We start from the raw sequence: 26248 nt of genomic DNA, 5'->3' as shown, positions 1-26248 counted from the left end.
CACTTGCTTACTTCTCCTTGGCGATGACTGAATCTAGACAACAGTGAGAACATGGACTCAGAATTTTGGATGTTTTGTTTTTTGATAGGAATTGGGCCCTGTGTGGATATATGTAATATGCATGTTGATAGGTGGAGGGTCTGTAATTTGCTCTTTTCAGATTATTTTGACCCTTGGATTCACTGGGTGTTGCATTATTTCTGTTTTGTGATTGGCTAAAGGCAAAATGCTTTATGACCATTACTCTCTTCACTGTCTTGTTTGAAACTATATTTTTTTACTTTTTGTATTCAGATAAATGTAAAACTATATAAAAGCTAGTGTTTAAGCCCCTCCCCATTGTCCAGCAGTAGCCCTTATCCCTTCCTGTTCTCCCTATCCAGCAGTAGCCCTTCTCCTTTCCTTTCACCTCCCCCCTGTCTAGCAGTAGCCCTTCTCCCTTCCTTTTACCGCCCCCCTGTCCAGATTTGTGAAAGATCTATTACATTCAAAACCCCCACTCAAACCTCCTTCAGTGGCTTGGGACCTCAACATTGTACTTTCAAATTTAATGAAGCCACCATTTGAGCCACTAGCATCTTCATCACTCAAGTATCTAACATGGAAGTCTTCTTAATCTGCATCACTTCAGCACTCTGAGTCAGTGAGCTCCAAGCAGTAGTTTCTGATCTACCTTATACAGCATTCTACCATGTCAGAGTTGTCCTTCGTACTCATCCCAAATTCCTACCAAAAGTAATTTTAGAATTTCATCTCAACCAATCTATAGTTCTGCCTGTTTTCTTCCCATGACCACATTCCTATCCAGGTGAAGCTGTTTTCCACACATTGGACTATAAATGTGCAAAGCCTTACAGAACCTCAACTATTCCTTTCATTTGATTCTACATGGTTAGCGGACTGACTGTATTTCCTTCTGCTATGCTCAGGCTGGGTTACCATTGGAAGGTTGAGTCATAGCAAGTAAAGTTAGAGCAGTGGTCTCAAACTCGCGGCCCGGGGGCCACATGCGGCCCGCCAAGTACTATTTTGAGGCCCTCAGTATGTTTATCATAATCACAAAAGTAAAATAAAACAGTTTCTTGATCATATGTCTCTTTAGCTATAAATGACAATGTTATTATTAAGACTTAGCCAAAAGGAAAGATTTATAAACTATAAAGAGTTTTACCTCATACAAAATTGTCATTTCTTTAATAAGAGATTAACTATTTTTTTTTTTTTTTTGAAGCTCTCCAAGTACCTACAAATCCAAAATGTGGTCCTGCAAAGGGTTTGAGTTTGAGACCACTGAGTTAGAGCAATGACAGCTTCAGTGGCTTATCTCTATTCTAGTCCTATTGAAGACATTGCAAAGCAGCCACTTGGTTCTCAGTTCATACCTTCACGTCCCATTACTGTCTGGAGATGCATTCTAGATGGGATAGTTGGTTCGGCCAAGCAGTTTGCAAAATTTATTCTCTGTTTTAGATGCCAACTTCCCTCCATCTCTTTCATATCAGCTAGGGAGTTCTATTTGTGAGAATATGCTGCCTGCTTGTCCTGGGATAAAGCACAATTAATTACCTGTGTTATCCAGGGACAGCAGGCAGATATTCTCAAAACCCTCCCACCTCCCCTAGGTGGCTTCTTAGCTTTTTTATTGAACTGATGATCCTGCGAACCGACACCGGGCAGGATGGCACTCATGCATGCACGGTATGGGCTGTCTTGAGATTTCTAAAGAAGTTAAAATGACAGTACACTTTTGCACTGTCCATACCAGGCTCGATGGATGACGTCGCCCATCTGTGAGAATATCTGCCTGCTGTCCCTGGCTAACACCTGTTTACAGGTAAGTAACTGTGCTTTACTTGGGCATAATTTGCAATAGGAAGATGTAAATTAAAACTGTAAAAAATTAATCTGAGGTCCCAGACAGACTAGGGCTGGGATTGGGTTTCCACCCTGGCACTGCATTGCCCTCAGTAGAAGCAGAACAAGGACTGGTTAAGCCTCTCCTCCAATAAGCTGGTGCCATGTGTAGTGACTCCAGAGTGGGGGAGGCCTGGACAATGTGCAGGGCTGGGATTAGGACATGAAGTACTATTGTAAGTATAGACAATCTGATAGGAGGCTCTGTGGTAAGACTGGAAAATAATGGTGTTCTTAAAATTTGGCACCTGGTGGCTGGCCTGAACAGAAAAGCTGCCTCAGTTAAATTAGGTCTAGGTCTAGGAGAAGCCATTGGTGTTGGGAGGGGGGGGAGGTGGATTGGAAGCACATGGATGGAAGGAAAAAAAAGAAAAACAAACTGGAGGGGGAAGAGAAAAGAGTTGGAGGCAAAGGAAAATAAATGCAACCCCCCCAAAATGCAAAATGTTAATAAAATAAAATTGTCCTTGCTCCTAACATTTTTTGCTGGTACACTAAATTTCTCTTTGTTTTTATAGCTTTTGTCCTGGGTGTGTGTAGTATAGATGTGCAATTTGAACATGGGGTGAGAAATGCTAGTGGAGAGAGCACAGGATAGGGTTGGGGCATATGTGATTGGGTCAAAGCAGGTGATGATGAGGAGAGTGAGAGGTGAGGCTGTGGTGGTGGGCACTGATAGGGTGCAGGGTATAGTTCAAATGGCAAGCACTGGGGGAGTGCATGGATTGAGTAAGAGCAAGAGGCACTGAAGAAAGCAGATTGCAGCAGGGATCACCAGGAATAGGGTGCATTGTGCAGTCTGGGTAGGAGGTATTGGGAGGATAGGATGAGTTTGGGACAGGTGGTATGGCGGGTAGTTGGAGGGTAAACCATGATGTGGGGTATAGAGCAAAAAGCAGTTGGTACAGTATGAGGTGGGGTTGGGACAAGTACCTGGGGAGCATTTTAGGCTGCAGTCAGAATGGGAGATGTTGAAGCAGAGCATGAGAATGGGGTTAGTAACAGAGCTGCAGAGGACAGCAAGAGATGGGCTTGCTTTTTGTAGGGAGTGGGCAGAGATGTGATGCAGAGTATGGTTGAGGAGAAAGGCACTGGGAAAAGCATAAGGTAGGGTAAGAATAGGAAGTACTGGAAGGGTGAGGGGAAGAGGTGTTGGGGAAACATTGGAGCAAAAGTAAGGATTTGACTTAGATTCTGCTGTGTAGCTCTTGTATTGTTTTGTGGCAGGTCTTTTCTCTGGTCTCCATTCCACTTTTCCTTATATTTTAATCTGCTCTGTTTCTCTTACTCTGTAAGTCTAGCAACTGAAGTAAACCAATTTCATGAACTTTGCTGGTGCTTTGGTCATGGTTTATATCTATGACCTGAAATCACACACTGTGTGTAGAGATATTTTTGCTCTAGTTCCCTTCCTGCTTCTAACTCGAATTTGTTTTTCTGTTCCTTAAAACAGCATTATCCCTGGTACACAGAAAATCTGGGTCCGAACCTGGGGCTGCTCCCACAACAACTCTGATGGAGAATACATGGCAGGGCAGCTGGCAGCATATGGCTATAAGATAACAGGTAGGGGGTACTCCACATATTACTAGTTTTGGCTTGCTAGGCTTCATGTATATACAGTGACTCATTTGTGGCAGAAAGGGAGCTGTCCTGGCAGTGAGCAGAGCATTGGTGAGTTCATGCATATGTAAGGGATGGAGGGAATGCTCAAACACACGCTGTTGATTTTACCAGCATTCTTTTGATGGAACTCCAGGATGTCTGAACTGCTTTTTAAAGAAAAGGTTAGGGGTTTACCCATGTGCTGTGTACTTTCTTTTTCCTTATGGCTGTGATGCTTCAGGAAAGACTAGTTAGCTTTTCCAGAGTTTCACAAAGAAAAAGGGTTCTTAGGGCGCAGGGTTTCGGAGTGTTATTACCATGTAATTAGATGGAAGAAGAGCCCCACAAGGCTTCACAGAAGCTGTGGTGGCTGTAAGCAGACCTCTGTGGAAGTGTCTACTTTGTGTTTGAGGTTGACTGCAAAAATGATATAATGGTCTTCTCATACCATTCTCAAAGTTGGCATGATTGTCAAAATTATTGTAGAACCCTTTAAATTTATTCAGGATGTACTAGAATTGCATACTGGTATATGCATAGGATGAAGGTAAAAGAGGATAGACTCGGGAGTAACTTGAGGAAATACTTCACAGAAAGGGTGATGAATTCTGACACACTACCAAAACCCATATCCACGTTCCTATCACCTTGCATTTAGACTACTGCAACTTGCTACTCTCAGGTCTTCCGCTCAGCCTTCTTACTCCCCTCCATTCTGTCCAGAATTTGAAGGCACATCTCAAATTCTGGGAGAGCCGCTATACTTACGTTACTCCTCTCCTAAAGTCACTTCATTGGCTTCCCATCCATTTCCGAATACAATTCAAACACCTCTTACTGACCTGCAAATGCACTCACTCAGCTGCCCTTCATTATCTCTCTTCACTTATGTCCCCCCTCCCCCCCAGAAGCTGTGTTCAGCTGGTAAGTCCCTCCTATCTGTGCCTTCTCTTCATCTGCCAACTCCAGACTCCATCCCTTCTACCTTGCTGCACCGTATGCTTCAAATAAGCTGCCTGAATCCCTATGGTAGGCTCCGTCTCTGACAGTGTTTGAGGCCCAGTTAAAAGCCCACCTCTTCGAGAGTGCTTTCAGCTCCTAACTCCTCTCACCTTGGGTTCTGCATCCACGACCCTTTATGTCATGTCTCTCTGTCCAAGTTAGATTGTAAGCTCTTCCTACTAGGGACTGTCTATTAAATGCCAAAATGTTCAGTGCTGCGTACGCCTTTCAGCACTATATAAGTGATAAATAGTAGAAGTAGTAATTCGTGGAATGGCCTCTCGGTGAAGGTGGTTGGAGATGAAGACTATCTGAGTTCAAGAAAGCTTGGGATAAGTCCATAGGATCTAAGAGAGAGCAAGAGATAGTAGATAGCTTATCCAGTGTGCACGTCCATGCCATATAGTTTTTATCTGTCTTTTATTTTTCTGTGTTTTTACCTTTTGTGTGTGTTTCGTATATATATAAATGTGTGTATGATTGCATTACTTTTTAGCAGATCCCGCAAGTATTGGGCTTCATGTTTCATGTCTGGGAATGTGGGAGTGCAGTATTTCATTGAACCAGTGAAAAAGCCAGGGAGTCAAGTGTACTTGTGTGCCTAGGGCCCATCGATGGATTAATCCTACCCTGGCTGTGTGGGATACAGCATGGAGCAGGGGTTGGCGGCCCAATCCTCTGGATACACTAGACAATCTGATTTTCAGGATATCTACAGTGAATATGCATAAGAGAAAGTAGCATGCACTGATTTGGATGTGCTGAAAAACTGGTTGGTTGGCTGGCTATGTTCTGAGTATGGGGTTGAGATCCACTAGCATGTGGTTTCTCTGGTTTGGTGTCAGGTCAAAAGCACGCCGGGACAAAGGCGCGCCCAGACAATTGAGCGCAGTGCGGAGGCGCGCGCCGCTCAAAGTTACTGTTTTTAGGTCTCCGATGGGGGTGTGTGGGGGGGAACCCCCCCACTTTACTTAATAGACATCGCACCGCGTTGTGGGGGGTTGTAACCCCCCCACATTTTACTGAAAACTTAACTTTTTCCCTGTTTTTAGGGAAAAAGTTAAGTTTACAGTAAAATGTGGAGGGTTACAACCCCCCATAACGCCGGCGCGATGTCTATTAAGTAAAGTGGAGGGGTTCCCCAACAAAACCCCCCGTCGGAGCCCCTAAAAATTGTAATTTTCTTCAGCGCGCGCCTCCGTCTTGCGCTCAGTTGTCGGCGCGAGCCTTTGTCTTTCGCGCTGTTGTCTATGAACCCTCTGGTTTTGATGCTCTGCTCATCCTGCTGGTGGGAAGTGATATAACAGCATGAAATGAATACTGTAAAAACACTTCTAGGAATTAGATTTTATTTATTTATTTGTTCAGTTTTCTTATTCTGATGGAAAGTGAGTGTTGATGAAGGCAGGAAGAAATAGAATTCATTTTAAATACTTCCTGATCTTTCACCATCCTTTCTTAAATGCTCAGCTTGAGTTCCCTTGCAAGCACCGTGGTTGGAGGAGTTTCTTGTTGTTGGTACACATGCTATGCTGGTCAGGGCTGCCATTGTACCAGCAAGTGTCTTTCCTCCCTCTCTGCCTCCCAGGTGGACTTTAACACCACTTTGCTGCTTATTTGGTTTTGGATGGATGCTTAGATTCACTATAGCATATGTGTTCTTAGTTTCTCCTAGCATGTGTGTTATTGATAACAATCTTAAATTCTCTGTAACTTGTGTGTTGTGGATTCTAATGACTACTGTGTACGTATCCTTGTAACCTGTTTTGGGCTCCTGGGGAGGACGGGCTATAAAACGAAATAAATTATAATAGTTTTCTTCTTCCAGAAATCCAGAAACATTGTTTTCACAGTTAGAGGTATACATTTCCTAAAATGGTAATTGAGCAGTGGCTAACATTGACTGCAGGCTATTATCCAATGTTTCTTGATACATGAGGGCACCTCTGTAAAACTCTTTAGTGTCATTTCCTAAGCAGAGGTTAGTGGTCGTGGCCTCTTGCTGCCACACTAGGACAATTTGCTACTTGACTATCTGGCTTAGGTCCCGGACTTAGCAAAACGTAGTATAAGTCACAAATGGCAAAGGACCCTGTATTTCAGAAGCGCTCAAATCTCTCCTCAGAATTCCAGCTGCTAATCAGGTTCTCAATGAATATACAGGTGTTCATTTGGCATGTAGAGAGTAATTGTATAACTGAGTGGAGACAAAGAAAGTACCTATTCAAAATTTTTTGTAAAGATACATAGCCACCTAGCACAAATCCTGCAGAAATCATGCCCAGCTTGAAAATACAGATGCCAAGCGTACTCAGGAGCAGGTGTAAAGTAAGTGAATAAAGGGTGTATGCATTTTATAAAATGTGTATTACTTCAGCCCACGCTCTGCTCAAGTTCTTCCCCTGAGTATGCCTGCTGTTTAAGTTTGCATCTGTTTGCATTGATTTTTCCCTTTTGGGTGTGACCAAGTTTTTTTTAAGAGGCCTTTTCGCATGGTGAAGTTTTATAAAATGACCCCTTACTGCCTAACAGGGTGTAACATTGCAACATACCATGTTGTCTGAGTTCTAGAAATGGACATTTGCTGCCAGTTCAGCTGAAAGGGAGGAACTGCTACAGCAGGACTAGCCTCAAGAGGAGGAGTTGTCACTGTTCCATGCCCCTACGGAAAAGAGGCTGCAGGGACTGGGGAAAGATCAGAATAATCAAATATTAGACAAAAAACATACTGTAAAAAGGAGAGAGAAAAGTGCAAGAAAGCAATTAAGCATAATCCACCAAGAAAGAACAAGTGAAAAGGAGAAAGCTGTTTTGCCCTGGCTTCTAGCTGCCACCAAGTCTTCTAAATGGAGTTTTCATCCATGCCACCCAACATATGCAGCTTTCTCTTTTGCTTATTCATCCTATCTTGAAAACTGACTGGCCGTTGGGGTTGCTGGAACAAGTTTGGAAAGTCATGACATATTTCCTTCAGTGGAATATTATTGGGGGTTCGATGGGTTGGCAGATGGTTAAACCCTTTCCTGTGCTTCTGAGCAAAGTGACTCCATTCTGTGGGTTTGGATGATTGATTGCCAGGGCTGGCTACCTTTACTTTCCTTACACAGGCTATTCTGGCATTTTTGCTTTCTGACCTGACAGAGAGGAACGAATGAAATAACCCATAAAGCCTCTGTCATTATGTGTGTGTGTGTTAGATAAAAGGAAAGAACTAGAAGCAAGAATCTCAGTGGGTGGCTTTGAGGAAAGCCCAGCTGTATTGTGTCTTAGCTTCTGAAACTGGGCATATTTTAAGACTTATTAGGGATAAAGCATCCTTGGTGGACAAGAAAATGGCTATGTAGCATTAGATTTACTTTATATTCTGTCAAGTTTCAAATATTTCACTGTGATTGGCAATGAAGAGTAATAAGAAATCTGAGGGAGCAGAACATGATAACTTAAGGTTTAGTTTAGTTTAGTGATGATGGGGCATGAGAGGCTGATAGGCACTGCTGGGAGAGGGATCACAGAACAATACTCTTTGAGGATCTCAAGGTAGTGAAAGAGTACATTAAGCTGTTGGGGAGGGCCTGAGCGATGTTGGGGTGAATAGGGAGAGGCTCTATTGTAGAAAACAGGAAGATAATACATTTGTACAGGCTGTGGGGTCTACATCAAAAGCCATGCAAGATTAGATTGGAGACCCTAAATATGCGTGATCTAGAGAGAGAGGGGACACATGTTGGAAGATGTTGAACACTTTTTAGGTGTTTAATCAGTGAAAGGCTAACTTTATTATTTGAAAATTTCTTTGATTTCAACCATAATGTATAAACTACATGCTATAACACGCATTTCAATGACAGTACAACCAAGTGTTACTCATATGTCCTGTTAACCAAGGCACCTACCTCCCTTCATCTCCCCACCCACAATCACCCACCACAGACATCCCACTTCCCCTCAAGTATAAGCAAATTCCCACTATACCACATAAGTGAGAAGTGACCGCTCTATAACCTATTGCAAACTCTTGATGTGTCATACAGGGTTTACGCTGACAACACTCAATTCTTTTTTCCGTTGAAAATTCGTTGTCGTCGGTTAAGTTTTTGAATGAGACCATGAGGCATATTAAAGGGTGGTGGGATAATAACAGGCTGAGACTGAATGCTGACAAGACAACTCTGATGTTCCTGCCTCGGGACCCACAGCAGCATCTGATATCTCCAGTGATGTTGCTGGATTCAGTGGTTGAGGTGTCACCCGAAATACGCTACTTAAGAGTAATTCTCAATACTCAGCTGTCGTTTAAACAGCATGTATTTGCCGGCTTGAGGAAAAACATATTTCAAGCTGCAGGTGTTGCACAACTTGTGGGCCTACCTTTCTTGGGGTGATTATAAACATGTTCTTCAAATGGTTGTTATGTTGAGTCTCAACTACTGTAATCTTGATTGGAGTGCCCTTTACTATACTGCATGTGTTGTAGGTAGTACAAAATCCCATCATAAGGACGTTGTTTAGATTAACAAAAGATGAACATGTATCTGCCTATTACATCAAGTTATATTGGTTTAAGATGGATTTGTAGATCCGATATAAGTTGTTGTTGGTAATTTGCCAAAGTCTGCAAGGCTTGGCCCCGAAATACCTAATGGATTGTCTGGTGTATCATATTGCGCTTCCTCTGAACATTGGGATCTGTGGATCCCAGCAAGAAAGGAGTTGAAACTTCAAATATCAAGGGTGGGGGTGTTCTCCTGCTTTAGTCCAGAGGAATGGAACAGGCTTCTGCAATATATACGGCAGCAAGAGAATATGGTGACATTTAAAAGATTGCTGAAGCGCCATCTTTTTTTGTAAAATGAAATATGGCTGAAGAACAGATGTCTGTGTTGTGGTTGTGGGGAGGATGCTGTGTATGCTGAAGTTGATCACTGTTTTATGTTTTTATTCTATTTTTGTATGGTTTGATGTTTGTAATGGTATTTATTATGTCCATTTGTTATTCGCTTTGTATAAGGCGAATAATAAACATAATACAATACAATAAAATATTAAGATTACACTTCCAAATCATTCAGTATGTTTGAACGAAGCCTAATTGGCATGGCATCTACAAAGGGTATTAATAATTTCAAGAATCTGCATTGTTCTCGACAAACTATATGCAACAGATTGTTTCACCATACATAAAAGTTAATGCATATGATTTTTCCACTGCGTCAAAAATAGGCAGAGTGATATGTATCCACTGTTGCAATATACAGCATTTGGTAATGAGCAGATTTACAGAGGAATAGTTTTGTGGCTCTATTTCTATCAATATCTCTTCGGTGCCATCCAATAAACAAATCATAGGAGTCAGGGGTCCATGCTGTATGATACAGTCCACTGAGATAGTTCCATACAGCCAACCCAAAAACTCTGGATAGGAAAACTTTTACTTATTTGATAAATTTGTTTAGATCATGTAATATTGATGATGTATTTATCAGAATATGTTTGATGTAACTTATGTATGCAGTCACTTTTTGCTGTAAACTGTTTTGAACTGTTAAGGTATTGCAGTATATAAAAATAAAGTTATTATTATTATACAGTCCCACACTTAATGTTTATAGGAAGCCTCTTGCAACACAACATTTGACACAGGTCCAATCTGAAGGGATGGATGCAATATACATATGCAACATAAAATTATAGTGGTGTTCCTGTAATAACATACTGTATTTTTCGCTTCATAAGATGACGTTGGGAGAAGGCTTGTGGGCCGGCGACGTGCAATCGCATGCTGGCCCTTACCTTACCTTCTTTGAGTTGCAGCGGTGGCGGCGGACCCGGATCAGAGGAGGAGGAACAGGTGGGGGGTAGGTAGGCTTCAGCGCGACAGGGAGAGAGGAAGGCAGTTTCCGGCGCAGCAGGAAGGACAAAGGCTGGAAGGCAGTGAGGGGGAGGAGGCACAAATTCGGGACATGGGAGGGAGAACAAAGGACAAAGGCTGGAAAGCATTGAGGAGGCCCAAACTCGGGACATGGGAGGGAAGGAGAACGAAGGACAAAGGCTGGAAGGCAGTGAGGAGGCACGAACTCGGGACATGAGCGGGAGGGAGAACGAAGGACAAAGGCAGTGAGTGGGAAGGGGCACGAACTTGGGACATGGGAGGGAGGGAATATAAAGGGACAATTGTTGGGCATGAGTGACGATAGGAAAGAAGGAGACTCATGAAATCACCAGACAACAAAGGTAGGGAAAATGATTTTATTTTCAATTTAGTGTGTTTTGCGTGTAGATGAAAAATGAAAGGAACAGCCTGGCAGGGAGGGGGACAGGGTGCAGAGCCTAACAGGGAGTGAGGGGGACTGGGTACAGAGCCTGGTATATATTAGTACACAATTTGGTCCAGAATGGGTTTTTTTTCCTGGTTTTCCAACTCTAAATCTAGGGTGCGTCTTATGGTTTGGCGCATCTTATGGAGCGGAAAAATGCGGTACTTTCTACTAACTTCAGTGCTATATATAGACCTTTCAAGAATTTTTCAATATCATAATATCCAAAATCTGTAATCCACAAGGCCACCACCTTGTGTGAGAGGTGGAATCCCTGTGGTACTGTCAGTCCCCTATAGAGTCTACCCATCAGGCTCTTAGGGCTAGACTAACTAACAATAGCGACCCAATCGCTGTTGGCCGATTCTCTGGCTAATTTTCCAACAGCGATTGATTCACTATTAAGTGAGCAATTGAGACATGCGCAGAGCCCTAACAGTAGTGACATGGGAAGCAGCCTCCTGTCAGGGCTTCTGCTGAGGTGTTTTTTTTTTTTTTTTTCATGGCGCACAGATATTTTGCGTGTACACATTTTTTGTGTCTGTGTTTACCAAAGAGGATATACACAACATACTAGAAGCCGATGGGCTGTACGTGAGAAATGAAGACAGGAAACTGACAGGGTTGACGGTCAGTCTAGAAGAGGTATGCAGGCAGATTGATAGGCTTAAAAATGATAAATCCCTGGAACCGGATGGCATCCATCCGAGGTTAATCAAGGAACTGAAGGGGGCTATAGCTGAATTGCTTCATCTAATAGCCAATCTGTTGACCAAATCGGGAAGGATTCTGAAAGACTGGAAGGTGACGAATGCTACGCCGATCTTCAAGAAAGGTTCGAGGGGTGATCTAGGAAACTACAGACTGGTGAGTCTGACCTCAGTACCGGGAAAGATGGCAGAGGCGCTGATAAAGGACCGCATCATTGAGCACTTTGATGGACACAATCTGATGAGGACCAGCCAGCACAGCTTTAGCAAAGGAAGATCTTGCTTGACGAACTTGCTGCACTTCTTCGAGGAGTAAACAGGCAGATAGACAAAGGTGACCCGGTCGATATTGTATATCTGGATTTTCAGAAGGTGTTCGACAAGGTTCCGCATGAACGACTACTTAGAAAAATTGCGAGTCATGAAATTGAGAGTGAAATTCTCAAGTGGATTAAAAACTGGTTGGCGGATAGGAAACAGAGAGTGGGAGTAAATGGACAACACTCAGACTGGAAACGCGTCACGAGTGGAATGCCGCAGGGTTTGATACTTGAGCCCGTGCTCTTCAACATATTTATAAACGATCTGGAAATTGGCACGACGAGTGAGGTGATTAAATTTGCAGACGATACTAACTTATTCAGAGGATTACGAAGATCTGCAACGTGATATAAACACGCTCGAGAAATGGGCCGCAACATGGCAAATGAGGTTCAATGTGGATAAGTGTAAGGTGATGCATGTTGGTAACAAAAATCTTATACACGAATACAGGATGTCCGGGGCGGTACTTGGAGAGATCGCCCAGGATAGAGACTTGGGAGTATTGGTTGACAAGTCGATGAAGCCGTCCGCACAATGTGTGGCGGCGACGAAAAGGGCGAACAGAATGCTAGGAATGATTAAGAAAGGGATCACAAACAGATCAGAGAAGGTTATCATGCCACTGTACTGGGCCATGGTACATCCTCACCTGGAATACTACGTCCAGCACTGGTTGCCGTACATGAAGAAGGACACGGTACTACTCGAAAGAGTCCTGAGAAGAGCAACTAAAATGGTTAAGTGGCTGGAGGAGTTGCCGTACAGTGAGAGATTAGAGAAACTCTTCTCCCTTGATCAAAACATTCAAGATACTGAAGGGAATAGACTTAGTAGATAAAGACAGGTTGCTCACCCTCTCCAAGGTAGGGAGAACGAGAGGGCATTCTCTAAAATTGAAAAGGGATAGATTCTGTACAAACGTAAGGAAGTTCTTCTTCACTCAGAGAGTGGTGGAAAACTGGAACGCTCTTCCGGAGGCTGTTATAGGGGAAAACACCCTCCAGGGATTCAAGACAAAGTTAGACAAGTTCCTGCTGAACCGGAACATACACAGGTAGGGCTAGTCTCAGGGCACTGGTCTTTAACCTAGAGGCCGCCGCGTGAGTGGACTGCTGGCCGCAGCAGTGGCAATTCTTATGTCTCATGAAAAAAAATCCCTCACTGCTGGCCCTCCCCAACAACCCCCGACAAACGTCCCCCCTGATATGCAGCTACCTACAAATTGCTGGAGGGATGTCCACTCCCTCCTGCCATGAAGAACCTACCATCCCCCACCCCCCGAAAAAAATAGGAGGGATGTCCATACTTCAAAAGTGCAAATCATGAATATATAACACACAAAACATCAATTTAAGCACATCCACTTACAATTATATATATAACCACTCATTTTCTCCCACCCCCCCACTCAATGATTATACAATAAAACATAGCGACGTTTATTTGCCCAGTAACCTTACCCTCTTCATATTAATAATATCTTCTCACTCTTCCTCCCACCCCAAGTGTAACTACTCTTTTACTTCTAACTTGATCAGAACTGAGGATGGGATCTGGTGCCTTGAGTCTTGAATGGAGAAGTAGCCTGGATTCCAATCCACTGCTGCCCAAGATCACAAGGACAAGTCCCTTAATGCTCCATAGCCTCAGATTGTAAGCCCTCCAGGGAAGATAAATACCTACTGTACTCAATTGTAATTAAAAATTCAATTGAAACAGCCATAAAATTTTTCCTCTCCATTGACATACCTAGTCCAGTCATTCCAGCAACAATCCCGGGCAAGGGGACCCTGCTCTAAGTTTCCTTCAGAAATCCTGCAATCATGGGCCCTATAAATTGAGACCTCCCTCTCAAATCACCTTACGTAATGGTCGCGATGCCCCCCAGTCAACTTGTAGGAGCAGCACTAGCTGGCCCTGCAAGTAGAATTGAAACAGGAGCTTTATGCACAACAGTGGTATTGAGCTACCGGACTGGCCTAAGTAAATCTCTTCATTGGAAAGGAAGTTGTAAAGCTAAGATTAATGATGAGAAACTCCTAAGGGTTAAAGGTGGGAATAGGATAAATGAAAATGCCTTGCTGTGGAATATGATGATATGTTGTCAACAATTGAACAGATATCTGAGTGTTTTTATGAAGCTGTTTGTGATATATCATTGTAGTTGCAAAAAAACAAACAAAAAAGAACCCAACAACCCTAATTAGGCTCGATTTGTAATATCAAGAATGGGATAAAAGCAGTTAGCTTAGGAGAGTTTTAAAAAGGTTTGATAATTTCCTAAAAGAAAAGTCCATAAGCTACTACTATTCAGATGGACTTGCGAAAATCCACTGCTTATTTATAGGATAAGCAGCATAAACTCTATTGTATTATTTTAGGATCTTGCCAGATATTTGTGACCTTGATTTGCCATTGTTTGAAATAGGATACTAGGCTTGATGTACCTTTGGTCTGTCCCAGTATGGCTATGCTTGTTGATCTTAGTACAGTCTGTTCTCGTTATTTGCAGTAGTAGTTCTCAAAAATGTTTGCGAACCGCAGAATCACAAATAACGAAACACTGAGTCTATAGGAAAATAGAGGTTAGGTTCCAGCAGTACATGTTGTGCCTCAAAATTGTGGAAAATGAACAGTGGATCCTATTGAGAAATTAGGGTTAGGTTCCTACATGGGACAACAGCACTGTAGAGGCTTGTAACTCACTCTCTGGATACTTGGGGGGGGGGGGGGGGCATATCTAGAAGCGACCACCAGATTGTTAAGTGAAAATGAAAGCAAAGAAAGCTGTTTTGTTTTATTAGAGCAGGTCTGCGAATTTGCAAACACAGAGGCGCAAATGGGGAGTATTGGTCAAAATAGATGCAATTGTGGATATGTGAAATCACACATCGAATGGAATGTATTGCATTTGACACGGGGACAGAATCTGTCCCCATCTCTGCGGTTAACCATGGGAAACCATCTTGACTCATTCTTTAAGGAAAGTAGGAAGAATGAGAGTATGAATGAGCACAGTCATTGACCCTCAAGTCTTGCATCGAAGAATGCTGGTGTAGGAGGACTGAGGTTAAGGTACACTAAATAATGACATGGGATGGTTTCCTGCAGTTATCTGCGGGGATGAGAACAAATTCTGTCCCCTTGTCATTCTCTATGGGTCTTGTAAAAATCAAAGAGGAGGCTTGAAATGGCCACACTGTAACAGAATTTAAAAACACTTGAGATAGATACAGAAGAAGGTGATAAGAACAAACGTGAGAGTTCAGATAAAGGACACCTGGTGGGAAGGAGATGCTGTTGGTACAATTATGATTAATTATATGTTCATCTAATTAAGTTACAAGAGAAGCAGAGATGAAGATAACTGGGAGATTGAATGAGGTAATTCCTCCCCTATCTGTTGTCTACTATGTTGTTGTAAGTCTTCCCTCCGATGTCAGCTCTGACATCAGAGGGAAGTCCTCGTGTCGGCTTCGGCAGAGGGGGAAACGTCTAGCTGGATGGCTGTGAAGTGAACAAGTAAGGGAGAGAGGGGATAACTTGGGACAGAGCGAAAGGAGGAGGGGTAGGCGCGCATTGGGACTTGAGAGAGGCATGAATTTCGGACAAAGGTTGGAAGACAGGGAGGGGGACATGAACTTGGGACACAGAAGGAAGGGGTAATGAACCTGGGACACAAGGGAGGGAATAGAAAGGGAGAATTGTTGGGCATGAGTGTGTGAGTGAGCGGGAAAGAGATCGTGCACATGGGGAAAGGAAGAAAGAGGAAAATTGTTGAGCATAGAGAGAGAGGAGTGAAGTAGAGATACATGGGGAAGAGAAGGATGAGAGGGAGAAATGTTGGCTATGGTGATGGAGAGGGAACAGAGGGACAGATTAAAGGGGATGCAAGGGGAGAGGAATGTTGGACATAGGGAGGGAGAGGTTGGGCATGGGGCTGGTGGACAATTGTGAAAAATGCTGCATATGATCCATGGGATGAGAGAGGAGAATTGTTGGATGTGGCAGTAGAGGGAGTGGGAGAGATGCACCCTGGATCTCTCTCTCTCTTTCCACACTCTGTACACAGGGGGAGGGGATCATAGAATGGTGAGATGATTAAGACAGGGAGATGGGCACAGCGGAAATACTACAAAGGGAAGTTTAGGAGACGGAGAAGAGAGATGCTGAGCATGGGGATCAATACATACACAGAGATAGAAGATGGATGGTGAGCATGAAGAAAGAAGAAATGTCAAATGGTCAGGAGACCCTGGCAAGTGAGTTAAGAGACGATGAAAGAAAATAGAGACTAGCGCCTGAGACCAACATGATTTGTAGAAAAAAATAATTGTATTTTCTATTTTGTGACTAGAATATATCAGATTTAAAATATGTATCCTGTTATACTGGTGTTAAGACGTAACCGGGGACCACAAAGCCCAGGCCGTGCTTCTTTAACTTCCAGCTGGCTTAGGGTTCTCTCTGACTATGGAGCAGTTGCCCTAGTTGCACTCCCATAACACTCTTCCTGTCATGTGTAACTGTGGTATTCTGTTAGCATGATATTTCTGTGTAGCATTTATTTATTTTTAGTATTTATATGCCACTTATGGTCTAAATGGTTTACATTCAGGTACTCAAGCATTTTTCCATCTGTCCCGGTGGGCTCACGATCTAGCTAATGTAGATAGGGCAATGGTATAATATAGCTTATTCAGTTTTCTCAATAGTGGAGGGGAATATATGTGAAGGGGAGGGGAGACAGAGGTTTTGTTGATCCTTGCTTTATATTATTTGTGTTTATAAAATGACAATTGTACAGAATATTGTTTCTTTTTATACTTTAATAAAATAATAATAATAATTTATTTCTTATATACCGCCCTGCCATTAGTTCTAGGCGGTTCACAACAATAGATAAATACAGTCGTATACACATTTCTATGGGTAGAACTATACATCATGGTTAAAATACAACTTAAACATACAAGTATTAATATCTCGATTAAAATACAACCTAATTGTAAAGAAAAATTTACAAACACGGCATGATAAAATCATTAAAAAGCTTGAAGATCAACATTCTTGATTATCAAACAGATGTGTTTTTAATAATTTCCTAAATATAGGATAAGAATAAGCCTGAGCAATCAGCAGGCTTTCCCGCTTTCTAAAGTCCTATCAAAGAATGTTTTATAGCGACAACCCCTAAGGGTTGGGAAAATAAACATGCCCAAATTCCTGGCAAGCTTTTTTGAATTAAACAATTTCAGATATGATACCAAATAAAAGGGTAGTAGTCCAAAAAGGGCTTTATAACAAACACACCCGAATTAAAAAAATACTCTGGCCCCTAATGACAGCCAGTGTAGTTTGGCATAAAAAGGACTTGTATGATCATATTTTTTAAGTCCAAAAATTAAGCGAACGGCAGTATTTTGAACCAATTGAAGTCTTAATACAAGCTTTTTCAGTAGTCCTAGATAAACTATATTGCAATAATCTAAAGTGGACAATACTGTGCTCTGAACTAGTAACCGAAAGGAATCCATGTCAAAATACTTCTTAATAGTCCTTAATTTTCACAATAGTGCATAACTTTTTTTGATTAAAAAGGTCAATATAAAATAATAACTATTTGAGGCTTGTGTGGATGGGATCAGACTGTTTGCGGGGACGGGGTGGAGACTGAGCTCACAGGGATGGGACGGGGACCAAGCTTGCAGGGACGGGGCAGAGGCAGAGACAAATTTTTTTCCCTGTGTCATTCTCTAGGCAGGAGCAGGTGTGGACAGGAACAAGTGGGGTTAACGCCTGCCCCTACTAACCACCAACAAGTCTGACATGGTAGGCCCCAAGAGAAGGCTGCTGCCAGTGGGAGGGTCTAGGATCAGGGAGGAGGAGAGTTTTGGGTTACACAGCATAATTTTTGGGTCCAGGTATTTTCAGTCGAAACCGAAACAAGGCTGAACACAGATTTTGGGCCAATTTTGGCACTGAAACTGAAATTCAGTCAGCCTTTAGATTGGATGGATCAAGTTCTTAATTGCTGGCATCTCTTTCCTGTATTTTTCTATGCATGCAGTGATCATCTCTTTCTTTCTATAGGGAACATGTTAGTGCTCATATCCAGAAAATTTTTACTAGAAATGTTTTTAGACATCTTGATCTTTGCTCTTGTAAAAGGTATTTACAATTTTATCTTCAAGTTCTTTTACATTTGGTAGTGCTGGATCTTATTTCATAAGAGAAACAATTGTTTTTGATTCTATTTAGGATCGTTGGTGGCAGCACAGGATAACATTTGCAGTTCAGTTGGTCCAGATTCAGTACCTGAATAGACCAGCTCTTTTGAATGGTGTGGTAAGAACATAAGAATAGCCTCAATGGATCAGACCAATGATCCATCTAGCCCAGTATCCCATCTTCAGGGAGGCCAATCCAGGTCACAAGTACCTGGCAATACCCCAGGTAGTAGCAGCATTCCATGCCATCGGTCTAGGGCAAGCAGTGGCTTCTCCCATGTCTATCTCAACAACAGTTTATGAACTTTGCCTCCTGGAACTTGTCCAAACATTTTTTTAAAACCAGCTACATTAACTGCTCTTACTACATCCTCTGGTAACAAATTCCAGAGCTTAACTATTCTCAAAGTAAAAAAAATATTTCCTCCTATTGGTTTTAATATCGAGTGTCCCCTAGTCTTTGTAAATCTCGATGCAGTAAAAAAAAAAATTGATCCACTTATACCTGTTCTACACCACTCAGAATTTTGTAGATTTCAATCATTTCTCCCCACAGCCGTCTCTTTTCCAAACTGAAGAGCCCTAACCTCTTTAGTCTTTCCTCATACAAGAGGAGTCCACCCCCCTTTTTAATCCTGGTCACTGTTCTTTGAACCTTTTCTAGTGCCACTATATTTTTTTTTTGAGATAAGGAGACCAGAACTGAATGCAGTACTCAAGGTGAGGTTGCCCCATTGAGCGATACAGAGGCATTATAACATTCTTTGTCTTGCTTACCATCCCTTTTCTAATAATTCCTAGCTTCTTGTTTGCTTTCTTGGCTGCTGCCTCACATTGGGCAGAAGGTTTTCAGCGTATTGTCCATGATAACACCAATATCTTTTTCTTGAGTGCTGACCCCCAAGGTGGACCTTAACATCCGGTAACTTATGATTTGAATTATTCGTCCCAATGTGCATCCTCATTCTCCTCCTCAGTGTGCTGCTTTTGATTTGCAGGTTGGTAATTCTGGTGCACCAGTTCTTTCTGTGCATGACTTTACTTTTCACTCAGGTTTCCAGGTCTCTACCACATTTCCATGCCCTCTGCTTCTCTATTTTTCCTTTGTCTTGCAGTATTAAATTAGCTCATTTGCCCCCAGCAAATTTCATAGTTCCTGTAGTCTAGCTATCCACCTCAATCTTACAATCCACAGCTGCATCTAATACTCCCGTTTTATTTCGGATCTCTGTGTGACAAAGCATTAAATTTAAAAGTGTTTAGATTTCTGATAATCCTCTTCTGGACATGTAAGATTTTAGATTCTTTATAACCATTTACTTGACTCATTTATGCTTTTAAGTTGACAACAGTAACTCATCAATTGATCCTCTGAAGCCAAAGGTTTATGAATGCCATGGTACATCTGATAGGTATTTTTGATAGCTGTACTAGTACTGTAGGCTTCTTAGCCAACACAAGGAATCGTTTCCTTGGCCAATCATTTCCAGATGCTACCAGTAGATGGCACTATGTAACTACACTTCCATCTGTTGTGACTGAAAGGTACAATCTTTCTCCCATACTAAAGGGAAAATCGTGCTAAGAGTAATGTAATTAAATTGTATTCATTTTAGTATTTTATTATTTTTTTCACTTAATGGATCAAAGTGCTAGTGATGTTGAGTCATCATCGATGGTCTTCCTTCTCATTTTGAGTAGGTTCATGAAATTTGAAAGGCAGTACGTTCTAAGCAGAGGTAACACGCTGATTGCTTATGGTATGTGTTCTAAGGGCAGTAACTCTAATAGAGAAACATTTACCTCTAGGAACTGTATATCATGAGGGAGAGGAGGTGAATCTTACTGCCGCTAGTTTCTCACTGACTGCAAAAAGAAATCTATACCTTGAGGAAAAAAAAAATATATATATATATATTGTTTAGAAATACCTGCCAAGGCAAACCAGGCTTGAAATGTCTGGTTGAAGGAAGGATGCCCGAAGTTGAAGCGACGTGTGCTGGAGAAATAATTGGCCCAAATCCACAGCATCTAAGGCTCTGTGCCCTGGCATCATATTCTAGAAACCGTGAGTGTTGTGGGGAGGGGTGAAACAAACCATTTCTGGATTTCTTTCCTTCTGGAAATAATGTCAACAAGTCATGAGAAGAATACGTGCATGTGTGTGTATTTTAGCTACGCTGTGCTGCTTGTGGACTCGGGGGAAACTGTTCATTCATGAGAAAGCCAATCCAAATAAATCTTGGTGATGCTGGCAGCGCGCAAGCGAGCAGCTCGGACTCCCTGTGTCCAGTCAGTGTAGCACCAGGCTCCCTCGCCTTAGGGACAGAATTAGCTAGTGGTCTGTACTGATGTGCTTAGGTTAACTCTACTGTTTGCCTGTTTTACTTACATAACAAACAAAGCTAGCTTTTTTAATGGTTGCTTGGTGTTCATATTTTGGAGGGGGCTGGGGAAAGAAAGGGAGACGGACAGATTTTCATAAATTTTCAGGTATGTATGCTATGCATATATTTTCAGATTAACAACAGCCCCCCCCACCTTGAAAATATGATTCATTCTTGCCAGGGGGATATAAGAAATCCTTACCAAACAGCCATTAATGTTTGTCTCCAGTGTGAATAAGTATATTTTGGTTTTTGGGAGGTTTGTTGGCTGTGTTGAGGAGTGCGGCGAGCTGTTGCGTCACTCTGGGAGTGTGTCTGGTGGCTGCTTAGTGAGCATCCTCCTGCAGAAGTGGCTGGGGAGGTTGAGTTGGCTTCTTTTCTTGCAGCTCTGTGGGGTCTGGGAAGATGACAGCTTATGTGCTATGGTCCTCTCTTCCCCAGATGCTGTGCAGGTATCCATACTGCCTTGTGCTTCCTGACTATCAGGTAATATACCATGTTTGAACCGATGGGTGTCTTGCGCGTGTGTGCATGCTCTTGTGTTTGTGGTGTTGGAGGAGGAGCTGTGCTGCTGGCTCTGGCATTCAGGCAGGCAGCTCACTTTCCTAGCACTTGCTGCAAAAGAGGGACTAAATGCCATCTGCTGGAAAGATGACTAGCCTGTCTTTGACATGATCCATATGCGATTTGAGCCTTTTTGCTCTGTGCCTTTTTCTCAGAGAAAAGTCACCCTACGTGTTCTTTTCCTTGTGACATTGGGAGAGTTCTTGCTAACATGGCTGTTCATGTCTTTTGTTTTATATTTTTGCCAGTGTGTGCGAGAGGAGGGAGTGAGGTGATCATTGTCAGAGAGGAGCCATCCGGTCTCTGTAGGTGCTGGTAATGATCTATACACAGAGCTGGTTTTCCTTTCTCAGGCGCTTCCAGGGCAGAGAACAATAGAGGAAGTTGCTTTGAGTCTGTGCTGGAGACAGTACTGCTGTAACCGGCTGCTCCCTCCCAGAATACAGCAGTACCTGCATTGAAACACCAGCCAGCCTTCCGCCTGCAATAGTAATTTTTCATGACATGCTGTGGGAGAGAGATTACAGAAGGTCTGACATTTGTGCCCAGCACGTCATTTGAAGAGGAGGAAAAAGCCTGGTTCCAATTGAAAATCCTGTTTTCGTCCACACAGCTGATGCTCAGTTCTTGGGGTTGGTTTGTCTTGCAGCGGGATGGAGTTGTGTGGTTGCATTCCTCTGGGTGCTTTTGCACCCACTTTTCAGGCTGTAAGTGTAACAGGTGTGTGTTTGGGCTTCTCTTGGATGAAAGAGCATTATGCACCTTACCTAAATCTCGTATTCAGGGATAAGACTAAAAATGGGGGACGGGGTAGAGCAGTATTGCTACTTGTATGGGGCATGATGATGCTTTAAAAATTTTTTTAATCATCACGTAAGATATGTCTGGTGGTGAGCTGTATATCACACATTTGAGCATGCTGTGTCTAAATTTCCTAAAATCTAGCCTAGGGCCATTGTCAGGGTTCTGTTGTAAACTCAGTTGCTTATTCTTTGTGCTGCACAAAATGTAATTTATTTAATTGTGAAATCAGTGCATGCATTGGACACATTTGGCATGGAGGATCTGGGAAGGGTGCTTCTTGTATCTAGGGTCTTTGGCTGGGACTTGTCCATCAGCTTTGATCAGCTCGGGCTGAGCGCAGGAGATATAACTACTCTGTAATGGGACAGCTATATTCTCATTGTAACTGTTTTTTATTTTGTTCTTTTCATCTAGCGTATAGCATGATCAACACCTGAGAAACAGAAAAGAGATTTGAGAGCAAATAAGAAGTATAAAAAAACTTAAGTCCTGCTCCTGGGCGTCGAGAGAAAATTCTTCCATTTGGATGTCTTACAAATTTCCTTTTTCTAGGATGAGTGTTAATTGGGCAGTAGCAATTCATGCAGGCTTTGATCTTTACGCACTATAGCTAACAAGGGCCTTGTCATCTTTGAGGCAGTGTGACTTGAATGGAAGCAGACGTTGGCCCTTGGATTTCTTGCTGCGCTGCCCGTGGTCTTCAGGCTCATGACCTTTGGAAATGAAGCAACAGCAAAGTCTTGCTAAGGTGCCAAAACCATTTGGATTTTTCTTCACATATATGGCACATTGTTTTGATTGTTGTTCTGTTGGTTTTTGTTAAGTTTTCTACATCCAAGAGGGAAATTTCCAATTCTAAAGCATGTGGAAAATCTTGTTTCAGTCTGTGGATGCGACACACGAACTTCTGTAGCCCTGGGAGTGGAAACTTGCCCTTTGCAGGAGAAACTTGGGAAGAACAAATCATGAATGCTCCATGGAAGTATGAAAGTGTCTTAACTTGCAGTCCAGTTGGAAGTGTTTATCAAAGGATGCTGCTACTTATGCTGTCTCTAGCCTAGAGCTTCAGTTTAGTATTTTTTTTAATTCATTCTGGAACAAATGGGATCACAAATTCAGTGAGATCCCAGTGATGGGTGTTCTGATATGTGGGAGCTCTTCATCATGCCAGCCTTTGTCCTGCCTGCTCTTCAGTAGGCAAGTGGAGTGTGCCTGTGTTTTTTAGATTCACAAAGAGCAGCCCAGCTGCTGGGATTTTGTAAAATATGTTGTAATGCTGCAGTGGCCAAGGCTTTGGAACCATGTGTGAACTTTACATGCCTCTCTTTTACAGAACAGAAGTTTTAAAGTAACCTGCAATGAAGTAGACCCATCATTTTCATTTCAAAGTCCTTATGTATGCATTTCATGTTAGTTGACAGAAACATCTTTAGCCCTCTGGTATGCTTTGTATTCGTAAGATTTTTGTTGTTATTTGAACACACTGAATATGTGACTTTTTTAGAGGTGCGCTAACAAACTTTGGTGTTTCTACTGTGAGAACTGTGTGCTCCTTCCTGTTTCAGAAATGCAGAGACCCATCTGGCAGGGCTGCTGAGAAATTAGGATTTGCTCTTCTTCTTTTTTCTTTTCTTTTAATAATTTATATTCCACATATCTTACAATTCTATGCGGATTACAAACTATTCAGGTACTCAAGCATTTTCCCCTAACTGTCCCAGCGGGCTCCCACTCTGTCTAATGTACCTAGGGCAATGGAGATTAAGTGACTTGCCCAGGGTCACAAGGAGCAGTGCAGGATTTGAACCCACAACTTCAGGGTATTGAGGCTCTAGCTCTAACCACTGCACCACACAGTTGGTATTCTGTGTCTAGAAAAGAGTGAATAGACCAGCTCGGTGGCAGGGCTGCAAGCCTCCACATGGAACATCCACAGGTTCATTCCCTGACTTGGACTTCTTTTGTATTCCAGCTCAGCGGGGCTGGGGTTTCTGCAGAGGCAGAGTACACAGTCCTCTAGGGAAAGCATCATGGTCCTATCTAAGGGACATAACCTAGAGGCTAAATCCATTGCTTAAGATTGTAGGGTTGCATAAGGAGCCCTGCAATCCTTATGGCCATTGCTGCAGTGACCAGACCAAGAACAGTGGTACATGGGGTCTGTAAATAGGGGAGAATTCTTGCGTGGTTGTAGGGGAAGGTTCATGGTGCCAGAAAATATTTGAGTGTTTTGATTTCTGTCTAATACTGTACCATCACTTTGATCTGGTTCTGTATTATCTCTCCCTCTGCTTACAAGTTCAAAAGTGGTACAGTTAGGCAGTCCATATGAAATTTTGAGAACAGGACTGGCTAAAGTTCTAGTCTCATTAAATATCAAGGAACTGGAATGCACAGTACCAAAGCTTCATGTTTTCAAGAGACACTGAGAGGAGTTTTCTTTGTGGCTAGGGGGTGAGGTGGAGAATTAGGGTGGGATTTGGCCTCTAGCTGCTCTGAACTCTTTAGAACTACCCCCACCACTATTCTAACTAATTTTTCTTTATCTCCACCTCTCTCTCCATTCTCCATTATCCTTTTCCAACCAGTGTGTCTCCCCAACCCCCACTATGTCCCCAGCTTCCCCTACCTCCCCAACAGTCTCTCTCACTTTCAACCCCAGGTGCTATTTGGGTCTCATTTTCAGCCCTTCTCATCTCAGTCTCCCTCTGCCAGCTTCCACTCTGTCCTTGGCGGTCTTTATTCACCTCCCTCTTTCTCCCCTTAACAGGGCTCCCTTTGAGCAGGCAGCATCTTCCACCTATTGGTCCACTTGGGTCATTGACATTGCCTGCTCTTCTACTGACATGGACTCCTCCACCCCTTTTCAGCTAGTAGCATTCAAGGAACCATATCTTTACTTTCAGAAAACTTGAATGTAGTCTGCAAAAACCCAGTGGGACATACCGTCCTTTAAAATACCACTCAAAAAAAAATCTCAACATGCACTGCTGCCCTACTCGGCTGATCTCTGCACTAGAGAAAGTGTGTGAAGAGTGTCGGGTGTGTTTGCTGTCAGTCCCAGTAGTAACAGCTGCAGCTTCGTTGAACACACTGAGCTGCCTCCTCACAAGCCCTGCAGCTTCTGCTCCCTCTTGTTAGGCAAATGTTTCTTGAGACAGACCCACACACAGTAGAAGCGGTATAGATGGTTACAAAAAAATGGGGAGATTCTTCATCAAAGGAAAGGAAAAGGGACTTAAGGTTCAAATCAGATAACATTGAGATATGGTCTCCAGAACTGGACACACTACACTAGAGGATGTCTCTCTAATGATCTGTGCAGAAAAGTGGTGGCTTGGTTTTTTACATTTATACCTTTCACTAACCTGAACATCACGACACTGGTTACGCTTGAACCTTTCAGAGTTTAGGTATGGCTAGTACTTGGATGGGAAGCCACTGGCAAGACTGGGTGTTGTAGGCTGCACAGAAGAATGACAAAGTAGTGCAGTGTCAACATGAACTGCTGAACTGTGATTGACACTGTCATGTTATTATCTCATGATTATTTCTTATGTTGCTCATATCGTACTCCATTTGGGTTCTCCTTTCTGTTGCAGATCTTTGCATTAGTGCTGCCCGATTCAGGAAAAAAAATTTTGATTCGATTCAGCCTACTGAATTGGTTTTTCGATTCGATTTTCCTGCCCAATTGGGTGTTTTTTTCAAACATCCTGGTGGGTTTATTTTATAGCCCCTTCACTCCCTTTTATAGCCTCTTCACTCCCTTTGCCTTCTAACCACACTGGCATTGTGGTGTAAACAAAATAAACAAACAAAAAAGACTTTTCCTCTCTCTCTTAAATCCTAGCTCACGTTTGCGGTCTAACACCAGCTCTGGCAGGATACACGTTTCAAATCTGACATATTGTAATTACAAAATGGAATTAGTTTTTCTACCTTTTGTTGTCTGGTCATTATTCAAATCTTGTCGGTCCCAGGCTCTGGTTGTCTTCTGATAACTTGCTTGCCAGGGTCTCCTTCTTTCTCCGTTCTAACTATCCATCTGCCATCTCTGTCCTCCCCTTCCGTTTCCCTTCCCTCCCCTGGAGGTCTGGCATCTTTCTTTTTTTTTCGTCTCCATCCACAGATCCACCTTTTCTTAACTACCCTTTCATCCAGAATCTCTCCCTCCTTCCCCACCATCCCAGGGTCTACCATCTCTCCTTTTCTTTTCCCAACTACCCTTCTATCCAGTATCTCTATCCCCCCCTCCACACCATCCCTTGTGTCCAACTTCTCTCCCTTTCTGTTCCTTCCCTCCCTAAATCCCATTGTCCCATCATCTCTCTCCCTCTCCTCTTATTTTTAGACCCATTATTTCTTCCCCCTCCAAAGTCCAGCATATACAT

At 42.7% G+C, this 26248-nt stretch overlaps 1 protein-coding gene across 5 annotated transcripts in view; it reads left to right on the top strand.

The window, feature by feature from the left end:
• Positions 1–26248, top strand: part of CDKAL1 (CDK5 regulatory subunit associated protein 1 like 1) — a 1479984-nt gene that overhangs the window by 32898 nt on the left and 1420838 nt on the right. For all 5 annotated transcript variants that reach the window (XM_033934562.1, XM_033934560.1, XM_033934561.1 and 2 more), the window contains exon 3: positions 3368–3480. In XM_033934562.1, the coding sequence (XP_033790453.1) occupies positions 3368–3480 (113 nt within the window). The remainder of the gene's footprint in view (positions 1–3367; positions 3481–26248) is intronic.

This window comes from Geotrypetes seraphini, chromosome 2 (genome assembly GCF_902459505.1).
Source record: "Geotrypetes seraphini chromosome 2, aGeoSer1.1, whole genome shotgun sequence".
NCBI classification, from domain to species: Eukaryota; Metazoa; Chordata; class Amphibia; order Gymnophiona; family Dermophiidae; genus Geotrypetes; species Geotrypetes seraphini.
The sequence above is the reverse complement of the archived record's forward strand: the minus strand, read 5'-3'. Positions and strand labels throughout refer to the sequence as shown.